Source organism: Cherax quadricarinatus, chromosome 61, assembly GCF_038502225.1.
Source record: "Cherax quadricarinatus isolate ZL_2023a chromosome 61, ASM3850222v1, whole genome shotgun sequence".
In the NCBI taxonomy this organism is placed as follows: Eukaryota; Metazoa; Arthropoda; class Malacostraca; order Decapoda; family Parastacidae; genus Cherax; species Cherax quadricarinatus.
The window spans coordinates 4,339,911-4,355,187 of NC_091352.1; the positions used below are offsets into that span (position 1 = coordinate 4,339,911).

The 15,277-nt window shown below is 42.7% G+C and overlaps 1 protein-coding gene across 1 annotated transcript in view; it reads left to right on the forward strand.

The window, feature by feature from the left end:
• Positions 1 to 7,789, forward strand: part of LOC138850930 (uncharacterized) — a 35,244-nt gene extending 27,455 nt beyond the window's left edge. The window contains exon 7 of the mRNA XM_070098170.1: positions 3,736 to 7,789. Coding sequence (XP_069954271.1) covers positions 3,736 to 6,992 — 3,257 coding nt within the window. The 3' untranslated portion in view covers positions 6,993 to 7,789. The remainder of the gene's footprint in view (positions 1 to 3,735) is intronic.
• The last annotated feature ends 7,488 nt before the right edge of the window (positions 7,790 to 15,277 follow it).

A 15,277-nucleotide genomic window follows, 5' to 3' on the forward strand; every position in this document is an offset into this window, starting at 1 on the left:
ACTGAGTATACCAGGAAAAGTGTACGGTAGGGTTATTATTGAAAGAATTAGAGGTAAGACAGAGAGTAGGATTGTGGATGAGCAAGGAGGCTTTAGAGAAAGTAGGGGATGTGTAGATCAAATGTTTACATTGAAGCATATATGTGAACAGTATTTAGATGAAGGCAGGGAAGTTTTCATTGCATTTATGGATTTACAAAAGGCATATGATAGAGTGGATAGGGGAGCAATGTGGCAGATGTTGCAAGTATATGGAATAGGTAGTAAGTTACTAAATGCTGTAAAGAGTTTTTATGAGGATAGTGAGGCTCAGGTTAGGGTGTGTAGAAGAGAGGGAGATAACTTCCTGGTAAAAGTAGGTTTTAGACAGGGATGTGTAATGTCACCATGGTTGTTTAATATATTTATTGATGGTGTTGTAAAAGAGGTAAATGCTAGGGTGTTCGGGAGAGGGGTGGGATTAAATTATGGGGAATCAGAATCAAAATGGGAGTTGACACAGTTACTTTTTGCTGATGATACTGTGCTTATAGGAGATTCTAAAGAAAAATTGCAAAGGTTAGTGGATGAGTTTGGGAGGATGTGTAAAGGTAGAAAGTTGAAAGTGAACATAGATAAGAGTAAGGTGATGAGGGTATCAGATGATTTAGATAAAGAAAAATTGGATATCACATTGGAGAAAGGGAGTATGGAAGAAGTGAATGTTTTTAGATATTTGGGAGTTGATGTGTAAGTTGATGGGTTTATGAAGGATGAGGTTAACCATAGAATTGGTGAAGGAAAAAAGGTGAGTGGTGCATTGAGGTATAGTGAAGACAAAAACGTTATCTATGGAGGCAAAGAAGGGAATGTATGAAAATATAGTGTTACCAACTCTCCTATATGGGTGTGAAGTTTGGGTTGTAAATGCTGCAGCGAGGAGGCGGTTGGAGGCAGTGGAGATGTCCTGTCTAAGGGCAATGTGTGGTGTAAATATTATGCAGAAAATTCGGAGTGTGGAAATTAGGAGAAGGTGTGAAGCTAATAAAAGTATTAGTCATAGGGCTGAGGAGGGGTTGTTGAAGTGGTTTGGTCATTTAGAGAGAATGGATGAAAGTAGAATGACATGGACAGCATATAAATCTGTAGGGGAAGGAAGGCGGGGTAGGGGTCATCCTCGAAAAGGTTGGAAGGAGGGGGTAATGGAGGTTTTGTGGGCGAGGGGCTTGGACTTTCCACAAGCGTGGGTGAGCTTGTTAGATAGGAGTGAATGGAAACGAATGGTTTTTGGGACCTGACGAGCTGTTGGAGTGTGAACAGGGTAATATTTAGTGAAAGGATTCAAGGACTTGAGTACTGGAAATGGGAAGTACAATGCCTGCCCTTTAAAGGAGGGGTTTTGAATATTGGCAGTTTGGAGGGATATGTTATATATCTTTATATATGCTTCTAAACTGTTGTATCTGGGCACCTCTGCAAAAACAGTGATGATGTATGAGTGAGGTGAAAGTGTTGAATGATGATGAAAGTATTTTCTTTTTGGGGATTTTCTTTCTCTTTGGGTCACCCTGCTTCGGTGGGAGATGGCTGATTTGTTGAAAAAAAAATAAAAGTATTAAGTAGGTTGGTAGACAGTGACTATCTTCAAAGGTACTACATCTTCTGCATGTGTGAAACAAGCATTGCTAATCGAACCATACCACAGATGGGGCTAGAACCCGCAATCAGAGAATCATAAAACTCCAGACTGACGAGTTAGCCAATGGGCCAGCTAGCTACGATAAGATTCATTCAACTAGGAATATTTATACACCATAGGAAGGTTAGCATAGGCACCACTGTGACCACAAATGCAAGTTTTTACAGACAAATCTCCCACTAGCATGGCCGTGATGAACTCTATCTCAAATCCCCTCAAAGCCATCAACATGACTCACAAAATCGTAATGACACGATTGCAAACAAACCATACCAAACTTGTAGGTGGTGCAACATCCCCCAATGAAAAGCAGGGGTGCCACAAGTATGCTAAGATAGACAACACAATAAGTGTCAGGGGGCCCAAGACTGTTCGACTTACTTCCAGCACACAAAGGGGAATTATATAGACCCATGGCTGTCTTCAAGAGTGAGAGCTGGACAGGCACCTAAAGTGTGTACCTGACCAGCCGGGTTGTGGTTGTTACATCGGTTTGCATGTGGCCAGCAGTAACAGCATGGTTGATCAGGGCCTGATGCACCACAAAGCTTGGTCATGGACCGGGCCACAGAGGCGTTGACCCTCGGAACACCCTCCAGTTATACCCCAACTTACCTTGTCTCTTCTTCGAACTCTAGCTCAAGTGCCCTCAAGCCAGCAACATGACTCATGAAATCATAATGACACAATTACAAACAAACCATACCAAACTTGCATTTGTGGTCACAGTGGTGCCTATGCTAACCTTCCTATGGTGTATAAATATACCTAGTTGGATGAATCTCATTGTAGCTAGCTGGCCCAGTGGCAAACACGGCGGTCTGGAGTTTTATGACTCTCTGATCGTGGGTTCTCACCCTGCCTGTGGTATGGTTTGTTTGCAATCGTTTCATTATGATTTCATGAGTCATTGCTAATCTTTTCTTTCTGTCTCATATGTAAGATGAGAAGTAAAATTACAAACTTTTACTTGCTCTCAGTATGAACTCACATTTACTTTTCTGTGAGTGTCTTAATAGTTTTTAGTTGTTTCTTTTACTGGCACCTGGAGACTAAGCTGTCTCTAGATGCCAAAATTTTGGAAGCATACATATTCTTTTATCTCAATAATTTTGCAGTGGTATAAAAATGAAAGACGCATAATGAAGGAAAGTGCCATTATGTGTCTTTCTAGAGGCTGAAGAAAACACATGTACAACACTTGGGTATCTTTACTGTCTTGGGGACATTTTGCCAACCAGTTGCTTTATCAATCCAATATAGAGAATAAATAGTGGAAGAAGAGACAAGGTAAGTTGGGGTATACCTGGAGGGTGTTCCGAGGGTCAATGCCTCCATGGCCCGGTCCGTGACCAGGCTTTGTGGTGCATCAGGGCCTGATCAACCAGGCTGTTACTGCTGGCTGCATGCAAACTGACATAACCACAACCCAGCTGGTCAGGTACACACTTTAGGTGTCTGTCCAGTTCTCTCTCTTGAAGACAGCCATGGGTTTATATAATTCCCCTTATGTGTGCTGGGAGGCAATCAAACAGTCTTGGGCCCCTGGCATTTATTTTGTCTCTTGTGGCACCCCTGCTTTTCATTGGGGGGATGTTGCACCACCTGCCGAATCTCTTGCTTTCATAGGGAGTGATTTCTGTGTGCAGATTTGGGACTAGTCCCTCTCGGATTTTCTAAGTGTATATTTTCATGTATCTTTCTCATATGTATTCCAAGGAGTATAGGTCAAGGGACTTCAACCATTCCCAGTAATTTAGGTGCTTTATTGCACTTATACGTGCAGTGAAATTTCTCTACATATTATCTACATCTGTAATTTCGTCTGCCTTGAAAGGGGCCATTTGTGTACAGCAGCATTCCAACTTCAGCCTTGATACGATGTGTTCAGTCCCTCAGCCTTGAGGGACTGCTGTATTATTTGCCAAACAGAAGAGGTGGTTTTGAAAGTAATTGTTGTTCGTGCTTATTGAATATTGCAGTAGCAAGTATTTGAATTACGTATAAATCCGTTTATTTTATTAGCTACCTGAGATTTGCCTTTTTTCTATTTTCAGGTACCAGACGTGCTCATATCAGAGCAAGAACAGTGACTGTAGATACAACTGAAGAGTATCTGAAGAAAAAGGGACTAGTGAAGACTTTCTCATTCAAAGGAAAGTCAGGAAGAATGGTACGTAAAAGAAGACTTTTGAAACGTCATATGCAAAAGACAGGCAAAAGTGAAAATGTAGAAAGTGATGATGATGATGATGATGATGTCGCTAAGCAACCAGTTAATCGTGTCTATAAAGATATTGGAACAGTGCTGGATAAGAATGTACGTCAGTTCATGAGCCCACCCTCAGCTTGCACTCTTAGTATGCCATTGAAACCGACAGAGAAGACTGATGAAGCTATTTGCAATAAGGAAGACCAAGAAGATGGTATTGGTAGTGATGATGATGTGAACAATGAAGTTGCAGATGATGAACCTTTAGAACAAGACGATATACAAACACCACCAAAGATTAAAAATGTCATTTCTTCTAATGCTGACCAGGAACATGATGAGGATCTTGTTTCTCTTCCTGAAGTACATCTGCCTCCCAAACGGAAGCGAGGACGGCCAAGAAAAAATGCTCTTCAAAAAGCTTTAGAAAATTCAAAAAGAAAAATTTCATATAAGCCAGTATCATCGTTATGTTTTGGGAGAGGAAAAACCAGGCCATTAAGGGAATTGCTGAACGATGAGCTGTACAATGGTAATTCTTCAATTGGCATTCAAGGAAACCCAACAATCATTGATTTGCCATCTGATCAGATTAATATTAGTTTGCCAGGGAAATATGCTAATGATAATGATGAAAATCTTACAGGCAACACCTTAAGAGAAACATGTACAATGACTGATTTTGATTCTGAAAAGGATACTATGCAAAGTAATGATTCTCTAAATCATGACAACAGTTTTTTAACTTTAAATGTGCAATTTAATAATGTACAAACTGATATCAAGAGATGGATGAAATTCAGAATAATGAAAAGTGTTTGGAAATCTATTCAAAATGATGATAAAAAAACCAAAGCTCTGAAGAACAAATTGCTCAAGCTTTTATCACCTGGTGAAACTGAGAGCGGTGAAATAGTTGTAGCCATTAATGTTTCTCCGTCTGTAATTGAAGATAATGGTCAATGCCTTCCCCGTGTTGATGTGAAACCGAATCATACATTTAACTCCTTTCATTGCCAGGATACAAAGAACTTGATTGAAGCAGAGGTAGTGACATCACCACCAAGAAGAAGAAGTAGGGGTATGAAGTCTCATAGAAGAGGCAAGGTAACAATGGTACCTATCAACATAGGTGGTGTTATCCGTTATTTACCTTCAACTCCCTATTTAACAGGAGATGCTGATGATTCAGAAGAGCAAGACAATGAGTCATTTCCAGTGGACGCTGTTGAGTGTACCATCTCTGAGGATACTCATATACTGGATAAATATCAATTAGCAGATTCTTTGGAAAGCTCAAACACTAGGGAAGAATCTCCAGATATAAAATTGGTGTCCCCACAACCTGAGGATGAAACCAGTGGTAACCATCAGGACTTTGTACAAACATCAGTAATTTTTGAAGATGCTTCTAGTTCAGGGACAGAGGCTGAGACTATTGCTGATATGTACAATAAAGAAAGTGATACAGAAAGTCAAGTAGATTCACATGAAGCATTGCCTAATGACTCTAAAGATACCTTGATTATTAATAAAAGAAGATTGGTTACAACAAAGAATGATAAGTGCAGTGTTGTTGCGAAAAATGTGAATAAGATGTATATTCCTCATGATGAAAACCTAATTCAGAGTGTGGATATGGATGTAAATAATTTTGATGGGTACATAGATTTGACAGGACTGCCATCAACCCACAATTCTGTCATGAGAGATAATCATATTATAGAAGCAGATTACCAAAGAGATGATTTTTCATATTCTCAGCCATCAGTAAGTACTTCAGTTGTTTTTAGTCATAATGGTCTTGCACAAGAGTCAACTGATCATGCCTTATGTAAAATGCAACCACATGTTGTGCCCAGTAGACCTGCAGCTCAGACAATTTCAGAAGGAATGCCTGCACCTTTAACTCTCCAGTGTAGAGAGATGAGTGTGTCTCACTCTGCAGAAGAGAATGCAAAGGTGACTGTTGATCATCCCCAGTCAGTAGTTTATTCATCTCCTACGTCAGTAGTAATGCCCTTGAATATCCCCTTGGCTGCGTCAAGCCCAGTTTCTCTAGCGAATCCCATTCAGAATGTTTTGGCTGAGGAAGGACATAGTTCTCATATTTTGGATTTCCATGGATTGCCACATAGCTCTCCACTACAAGTATGCCAGTCCCATAGTCACAGTGGATCTCAAACTTCTACTACTTCTGCTGTGACAGTCAGCTATTCTAATAGTCCTTTGAAAGTTATTTCATACCAGAGGGTGCCTGTTTATCCCATAGATAATCAACCATTCAGGGTCATTGAGGATCAACCGACTCACCAGCCTGAATTAGAAATTCCAACTAGGTATCAAGAGACTGTTTCAAATACACACATGGCCCTGGAAAGGTCTCCAGCTATGCAAAAAAGATCTATTATTAATTCTATGCCGTATCCACACAATCCCCAGCATGGTTCTGTAACTGGTGGAAAGGACTTTTTGCATACAGGAGATTGTAAATTGGTCAAGGTAAAAATGAATGGTAATTTTGTGTATGTTCCAGTAAATTCAGTACAAATGAATACCACCACAGTGTCCCCATGCAAACCACAATTCACTAGTGAATGTGAAAATTCAGAGGAGTTACAAGTGGAAATACTCGATGCATCTCTTAGCTTGACACACAATGACCAAGAAAGTGGCTTAGTTCTTCAGGGGCCAAGTGGTGGTTTTCCAGGCGAAGATAGTTTGGTTGATGATAAAAATACTGAAAAATTAAAAGGTACAATTTTGTCTTCACTAAACATACTATCCGATTGTGATTCAGTTTCTCTATCATCTTCAGTAACAGTACCTGATAGTAGCATTTATTATAACATCAAAACAGAAGATGTTAAAGTATTTGCCTCAGAGTCTGGGGCTGTCATTGATCAATCAGAAGCAAGTCCTCCCAGTTTCCTAAAACCCAAAAGGACACAAGTGTGCTCATTTCTTTTTTCACCTAAGTACAAAGCTTTGTCTGCACTGAAAGAGTCAGTTGGGCCAGCAACAGGTACGCCAGTTAAAGCACAAAAGCCCCGTGTACCATTCTTTTTAAAGCAATCATTGGTACCCAAAAAGAAATCATAAACTATTTTGCAGTGTAATATCTCGTCATTAAAAGAACTTTTATTTTGACATTTCTAAAATAAGATACCAAAATATTTTGAACTTTATAAAATAAGATTCCAGATTATTTTGACATTTCTAAAATAATGTACCAGAAGGCATTTCTGTTTGTCTAAAAACTACAAAATTAGAGAAGCATTTGTTTTATTTCGAGTTACGATAAATTATGTACATATTAATTTTTAGCATAGATGTCTAAAGTATTCACTGTACATTACACTAATTATATATTTTCTTAAAAAAAAAAGAAATTGAAATTGCCAGTAATGACAATTCTAATATTTTGCTCATTTCATAAGCAACCTGGGTCAACCCAGAGGTTAATTGGAGCTCAGTCCAAAGCCAGTATTATGTAACATTGTGTTGAATACACATAGTACATTTTAATTAGCAAAGAAGCTTTTTTATATCTAATACTTCGCTAATTTCATAATTTTTTTTTTCACATTTCCAGCAGTTTAGCATTGTATCTTTTTAATATACGACACCCATTTAATGCAGTATCATTTTATTACTAGTGAATTTTATTTAAAAATTATTGGAATTCATTTTCAATGTTGAGTTCATTACAAAATTAAGACAGATAAGATATTCTGAATTCTAATAATTTAAAGGTATGCAAAAAATTCACCCATATCATGACCCTGGTACAGTTGTCAAAATTGTTCTATTGCAAGCTCATTACATAGTGACAAAGAACATTTAACATGTTATCGACTATTGAGTATGACCAAGAATCATTAAATATCAGTTTTGTATGGAGAATCTTGATTATCCTTGACATATAAGCTTTAATATAAGTACTGGGTTCAACAAGATGTGCCATAATGATTATTATCTCTGCAAGTAAGTGGTGGGTTCAGTTGGTGAAATCAAATACTGTATCATATGCTTTTTTTCCCTCTTAAATAAGCTATTCCACATTTGATATTCAAATGGGATAAGAGTGCATTAAAGGGCATGTATACAATCTTTTGGTTCTGAGGCTGCACTAGACTTGCCATGGTTTATTTTTCTGTATATCTTCATTACCATTGAAAATGTTAGTACATTCAGTTCCTTACCTGCTGGACTTCATGCTGGGTGTGAGGACACAGACCAATAGTTTTAATTTTTCATGCATTCTTTTTTCTTCCATGACTTTTCCCTAAATCAGTATGTTGCATTGAAAGGGGAGGGGGGGGGGGATGCTAGTGCTGCTTCAGTATCTCAAAACGAAATCAATTTATTACTTGAATCGTGACACACCTTTTTTTCTCCTTTCGCAGCACTGTATGAGTGACTTGTAGGTTTAGTGCTTCATTTTGATTATAATAATAATAATAATAATAATAAATTTTCTCCTTTCTGCTGATGTGCTTTCTCCAACACTGCCTCTTCCTCTTTACCATTACAGTGGACCCCCGCTTAACGATCACCTCCCAATGCGACCAATTATGTAAGTGTTTTTATGTAAGTGCGTTTGTACGTGTATGTTTGGGGGTCTGAAATGGACTAATCTACTTCACAATATTCCTTATGGGAACAAATTCGGTCAGTACTGGCACCTGAACATACTTCTGGAATGAAAAAATATCGTTAACCGGGGGTCCACTGTATTATTATTATAATCAAAACTAAGTGCTAAACCCACAAGGGTTCCTCTCTACCATCTCTCTCAGTTTGCTGTGTAGTGCTGTATGACCCTTGCAGGTTTAGTGCTCTCTTGTGAATATTGTATAGTAATATCAGGTAACTGGAATAATGGATAAAATGGTCCCTGTTATTTTGTCTGCTGGTGAAGGCCATAATAATTGCTGCCACCAGCAAAGAAATTTTGATGGTTCTACTTTTAAGGATTTATTAACTGACACTGATTTGTTACACTGGCTGTGGCACTTATCCTCTAGTCTCTCTCACCCTTGTGGGTAGCTCTGAATGATCCACATGGGTTTAGTGCTTTTCTTCATGAACTATACTGTAATAATAATAATATATTTTAGGGACAGTCCTTGTTTCATTCTAAACTACAATTAAGACAACTGTTTTCTGGTACTCTCCCAACAGCTCCAAAACTGCTTGCAAGAAGGTTAGTCTTAAGTTGGAGCAGAACAAATTGTTTTCCATTAAACTCCAAGTGGATTCCTGCATTTTGTTGCCAGGCCAAGCTCTCAGTTCACTACATTTTAATGATTTATATTATCTGAGAGCATCCAAAAAATTCACTTTCAACATCCGATATACTCAACGACTTACTCGCCAAGTGTTCCACCACTCATTCTCTGACTTTTAAATAGGCTTACTATAGATGCACCTGCATTGGTGTTGGATTGTAAGGAAATGAGGATAGGAGGAGAAATACCAGAAATGCCATATAGCCTGTGTGATAAATGGTTTAAAAACCGACAAGTTGAAGATTGAGACACTTATGCAACGTATGGGAATCTTTATTGAGGAAACGTTATTGGCGAAATGTTTCCTCAATAAAGATTCCCATATGTTGCATAAGTGTCTCACTCTTTGCCATATAGACATACCACAGAACTTCACCTAAATTGGATAACATCAGAAGATGCCTGCACTTTAAAGGAGGGGTTTGGGATATTGGCAGTTTGGAGGGATGTGTTGTGTATCTTTATACGTATATGCTTCTAAACTGTTGTATTCTGAGCACCTCTGCAAAAACAGTGATAATGTGTGAGTGTGGTGAAAGTGTTGAATGATGAAAGTATTTTCTTTTTGGGGATTTTCTTTCTTTTTTGGGTCACCCTGCCTCGGTGGGAGACGGCCGACTTGTTGAAAAAAAAAAAATATATATATATATATATATTACACACACACATGGGGCCATGAGCTATGAATTGGCCCCTGTAACCACATATAGGTGAGTGTACACATCTAGCAAAAAGGTGGGGCTAGGAGCTGTGAATTGACCTCTGCAACCCCATATAGGCGAGTACACAGAGACAAAGATTAACGATAAAAATATTTTAATGTTTTTATTTAGCTTCAGGGTAGTACTCCTTTGGGATCAACTGCTTTCTAGAAAAGGTAGTGGCAGTAAACTTCAAAACTCCTTAGTTTCCCCTGTAAAAGAGATATCACTGGTGAAGGGCTCTTGATCCAAGGAATTGGAGCTGTCTCCCCTGGATCAAATCTGATAACCTCTTATTTTTCAGCTGCTGTATCACTCTTACAGGTTTATAGTTTTTGCTTTATTGTAATGTGCCCATCACTTGCAGAGCAGGTGTAAATATGCCATAGTCCATATAGGGTTAGTCAGGCCACTTGCAGAGGCACAGTCAGTGGTCTCAACCCCTTCAAACAACAGTAAGCTTGCACACATAAGTTCAAGCTCAGTATTTAGTTAGTTTAATATTTTATTATACACCCCATAACCATCCTGTAGGTGGTAGTTAAAAAGATAGAGACAAATAATGGGTCGAGGGACTGTACCTCAACATTACGGAGGCACACATTGGGTCCAGGGACTGTACCTCAACATTACGGAGGCACACATTGGGTCTAGGGACTGTACCTCAACATTACGGAGGCACACATTGGGTCCAGGGACTGTACCTCAACATTACGGAGGCACACATTGGGTCCAGCGACTGTACCTCAACATTACAGAGGCACACATTGGGTCTAGGGACAGTACCTGAACATTACAGAGGCACACATTGGGTCCAGGGACTGTACCTCAACATTACAGAGGCACACATTGGGTCCAGGGACTGTATCTCAACATTACAGAGGCACACATTGGGTCTAGGGACAGTACCTCAACATTACGGAGGCACACATTGGGTCTAGGGACTGTACCTCAACATTACGGAGACACACATTGGGTCCAGGGACAGTACCTCAACGTTACGGAGGCACACATTGGGTCTAGGGACAGTACCTCAACATTACGGAGACACACATTGGGTCCAGGGACAGTACCTCAACATTACGGAGGCACACATTGGGTCTAGGGACAGTACCTCAACATTACAGAGGCACACATTGGGTCTAGGGACAGTACCTCAACATTATGGAGGCACACATTGGGTCCAGGGACTGTACCTCAACATTACGGAGGCACACATTGGGTCGAGGGACTGTACCTCACCATTATGGAGGCACACATTGGGTCCAGGGACTGTACCTCAACATTACAGAGGCACACGTTGGGTCCAGGGACTGTACCTCAACATTACAGAGGCACACATTGGGTCCAAGAACACCTCAACATTACGGAGGCACACATTGGGTCCAGGGACTGTACCTCAACATTACGGAGGCACACATTGGGTCTAGGGACTGTACCTCAACATTACGGAGGCACACATTGGGTCCAGGGACTGTACCTCAACATTACGGAGGCACACATTGGGTCCAGCGACTGTACCTCAACATTACAGAGGCACACATTGGGTCTAGGGACAGTACCTGAACATTACAGAGGCACACATTGGGTCCAGGGACTGTACCTCAACATTACAGAGGCACACATTGGGTCCAGGGACTGTATCTCAACATTACAGAGGCACACATTGGGTCTAGGGACAGTACCTCAACATTACGGAGGCACACATTGGGTCTAGGGACTGTACCTCAACATTACGGAGACACACATTGGGTCCAGGGACAGTACCTCAACGTTACGGAGGCACACATTGGGTCTAGGGACAGTACCTCAACATTACGGAGACACACATTGGGTCCAGGGACAGTACCTCAACATTACGGAGGCACACATTGGGTCTAGGGACAGTACCTCAACATTACAGAGGCACACATTGGGTCTAGGGACAGTACCTCAACATTATGGAGGCACACATTGGGTCCAGGGACTGTACCTCAACATTACGGAGGCACACATTGGGTCGAGGGACTGTACCTCACCATTATGGAGGCACACATTGGGTCCAGGGACTGTACCTCAACATTACAGAGGCACACATTGGGTCCAGGGACTGTACCTCAACATTACAGAGGCACACATTGGGTCCAAGAACACCTCAACATTACGGAGGCACACATTGGGTCCAGGGACTGTACCTCAACATTACGGAGGCACACATTGGGTCCAGGGACTGTACCTCAACATTACGGAGACACACATTGGGTCCAGGGACTGTACCTCAACATTACGGAAACACACATTGGGTCCAGGGACTGTACCTCAACATTACGGAGACACACATTGGGTCCAGGGACTGTACCTCAACATTACGGAGACAAACATTGGGTCCAGGGACTGTACCTCAACATTACGGAGGCACACATTGGGTCCAGGGACTGTACCTCAACATTACGGAGGCACACATTGGGTCTAGGGACTGTACCTCAACATTACGGAGGCAGACATTGGGTCCAGGGACTGTACCTCAACATTACGGAGGCACACATTGGGTCTAGGGACTGTACCTCAACATTACGGAGGCACACATTGGGTCCAGGGACTGTACCTCAACATTACCGAGGCACACATTGGGTCTAGGGACTGTACCTCAACATTACGGAGGCACACATTGGGTCAAGGGACTGTACCTCAACATTACGGAGGCACACATTGGGTCTAGGGACTGTACCTCAACATTACGGAGGCACACATTGGGTCCAGGGACTGTACCTCAACATTACGGAGGCACACATTGGGTCTAGGGACTGTACCTCAACATTACGGAGGCACACATTGGGTCTAGGGACTGTACCTCAACATTACGGAGGCACACATTGGGTCTAGGGACTGTACCTCAACATTACGGAGGCACACATTGGGTCTAGGGACTGTACCTCAACATTACGGAGGCACACATTGGGTCTAGGGACTGTACCTCAACATTACGGAGGCACACATTGGGTCCAGGGACTGTACCTCAACATTACGGAGGCACACATTGGGTCCAGGGACTGTACCTCAACATTACGGAGGCACACATTGGGTCTAGGGACTGTACCTCAACATTACGGAGGCAGACATTGGGTCCAGGGACTGTACCTCAACATTACGGAGGCACACATTGGGTCTAGGGACTGTACCTCAACATTACGGAGGCACACATTGGGTCCAGGGACTGTACCTCAACATTACCGAGGCACACATTGGGTCTAGGGACTGTACCTCAACATTACGGAGGCACACATTGGGTCTAGGGACTGTACCTCAACATTACGGAGGCACACATTGGGTCTAGGGACTGTACCTCAACATTACGGAGGCACACATTGGGTCCAGGGACTGTACCTCAACATTACGGAGGCACACATTGGGTCTAGGGACTGTACCTCAACATTACGGAGGCACACATTGGGTCTAGGGACTGTACCTCAACATTACGGAGGCACACATTGGGTCTAGGGACTGTACCTCAACATTACGGAGGCACACATTGGGTCTAGGGACTGTACCTCAACATTACGGAGGCACACATTGGGTCTAGGGACTGTACCTCAACATTACGGAGGCACACATTGGGTCCAGGGACTGTACCTCAACATTACGGAGGCACACATTGGGTCCAGGGACTGTACCTCAACATTACGGAGGCACACATTGGGTCTAGGGACTGTACCTCAACATTACGGAGGCACACATTGGGTCTAGGGACTGTACCTCAACATTACGGAGGCACACATTGGGTCCAGGGACTGTACCTCAACATTACGGAGGCACACATTGGGTCTAGGGACTGTACCTCAACATTACGGAGGCACACATTGGGTCTAGGGACTGTACCTCAACATTACGGAGGCACACATTGGGTCTAGGGACTGCACCTCAACATTACGGAGGCACACATTGGGTCCAGGGACTGTACCTCAACATTACAGAGGCACACATTGGGTCTAGGGACTGTACCTCAATATTACGGAGGCACACATTGGGTCTAGGGACTGTACCTCAACATTATGGAGGCACACATTGGGTCTAGGGACTGTACCTCAACATTACGGAGGCACACATTGGGTCTAGGGACTGTACCTCAACATTACGGAGGCACACATTGGGTCTAGGGACTGTACCTCAACATTACGGAGGCACACATTGGGTCTAGGGACTGTACCTCAACATTACGGAGGCACACATTGGGTCTAGGGACTGTACCTCAACATTACTGAGGCACACATTGGGTCTAGGGACTGTACCTCAACATTACGGAGGCACACATTGGGTCTAGGGACTGTACCTCAACATTACGGAGGCACACATTGGGTCTAGGGACTGTACCTCAACATTACGGAGGCACACATTGGGTCCAGGGACTGTACCTCAACATTACGGACGCACACATTGGGTCCAGGGACTGTACCTCAACATTACGGAGGCACACATTGGGTCTAGGGACTGTACCTCAACATTACGGACGCACACATTGGGTCTAGGGACTGTACCTCAACATTACGGAGGCACACATTGGGTCTAGGGACTGTACCTCAACATTACGGACGCACACATTGGGTCTAGGGACTGTACCTCAACATTACGGACGCACACATTGGGTCCAGGGACTGTACCTCAACATTACGGAGGCACACATTGGGTCTAGGGACTGTACCTCAACATTACGGAGGCACACATTGGGTCTAGGGACTGTACCTCAACATTACGGAGGCACACATTGGGTCTAGGGACTGTACCTCAACATTACGGACGCACACATTGGGTCTAGGGACTGTACCTCAACATTACGGAGGCACACATTGGGTCTAGGGACTGTACCTCAACATTACGGAGGCACACATTGGGTCTAGGGACTGTACCTCAACATTACGGACGCACACATTGGGTCTAGGGACTGTACCTCAACATTACGGAGGCACACATTGGGTCTAGGGACTGTACCTCAACATTACGGAGGCACACATTGGGTCTAGGGACTGTACCTCAACATTACGGAGGCACACATTGGGTCTAGGGACTGTACCTCAACATTACGGAGGCACACATTGGGTCCAGGGACTGTACCTCAACATTACGGAGGCACACATTGGGTCTAGGGACTGTACCTCAACATTACGGAGGCACACATTGGGTCTAGGGACTGTACCTCAACATTACGGACGCACACATTGGGTCTAGGGACTGTACCTCAACATTACGGACGCACACATTGGGTCCAGGGACTGTACCTCAACATTACGGAGGCACACATTGGGTCTAGGGACTGTACCTCAACATTACGGAGGCACACATTGGGTCTAGGGACTGTACCTCAACATTACGGAGGCACACATTGGGTCTAGGGACTGTACCTCAACATTACGGACGCACA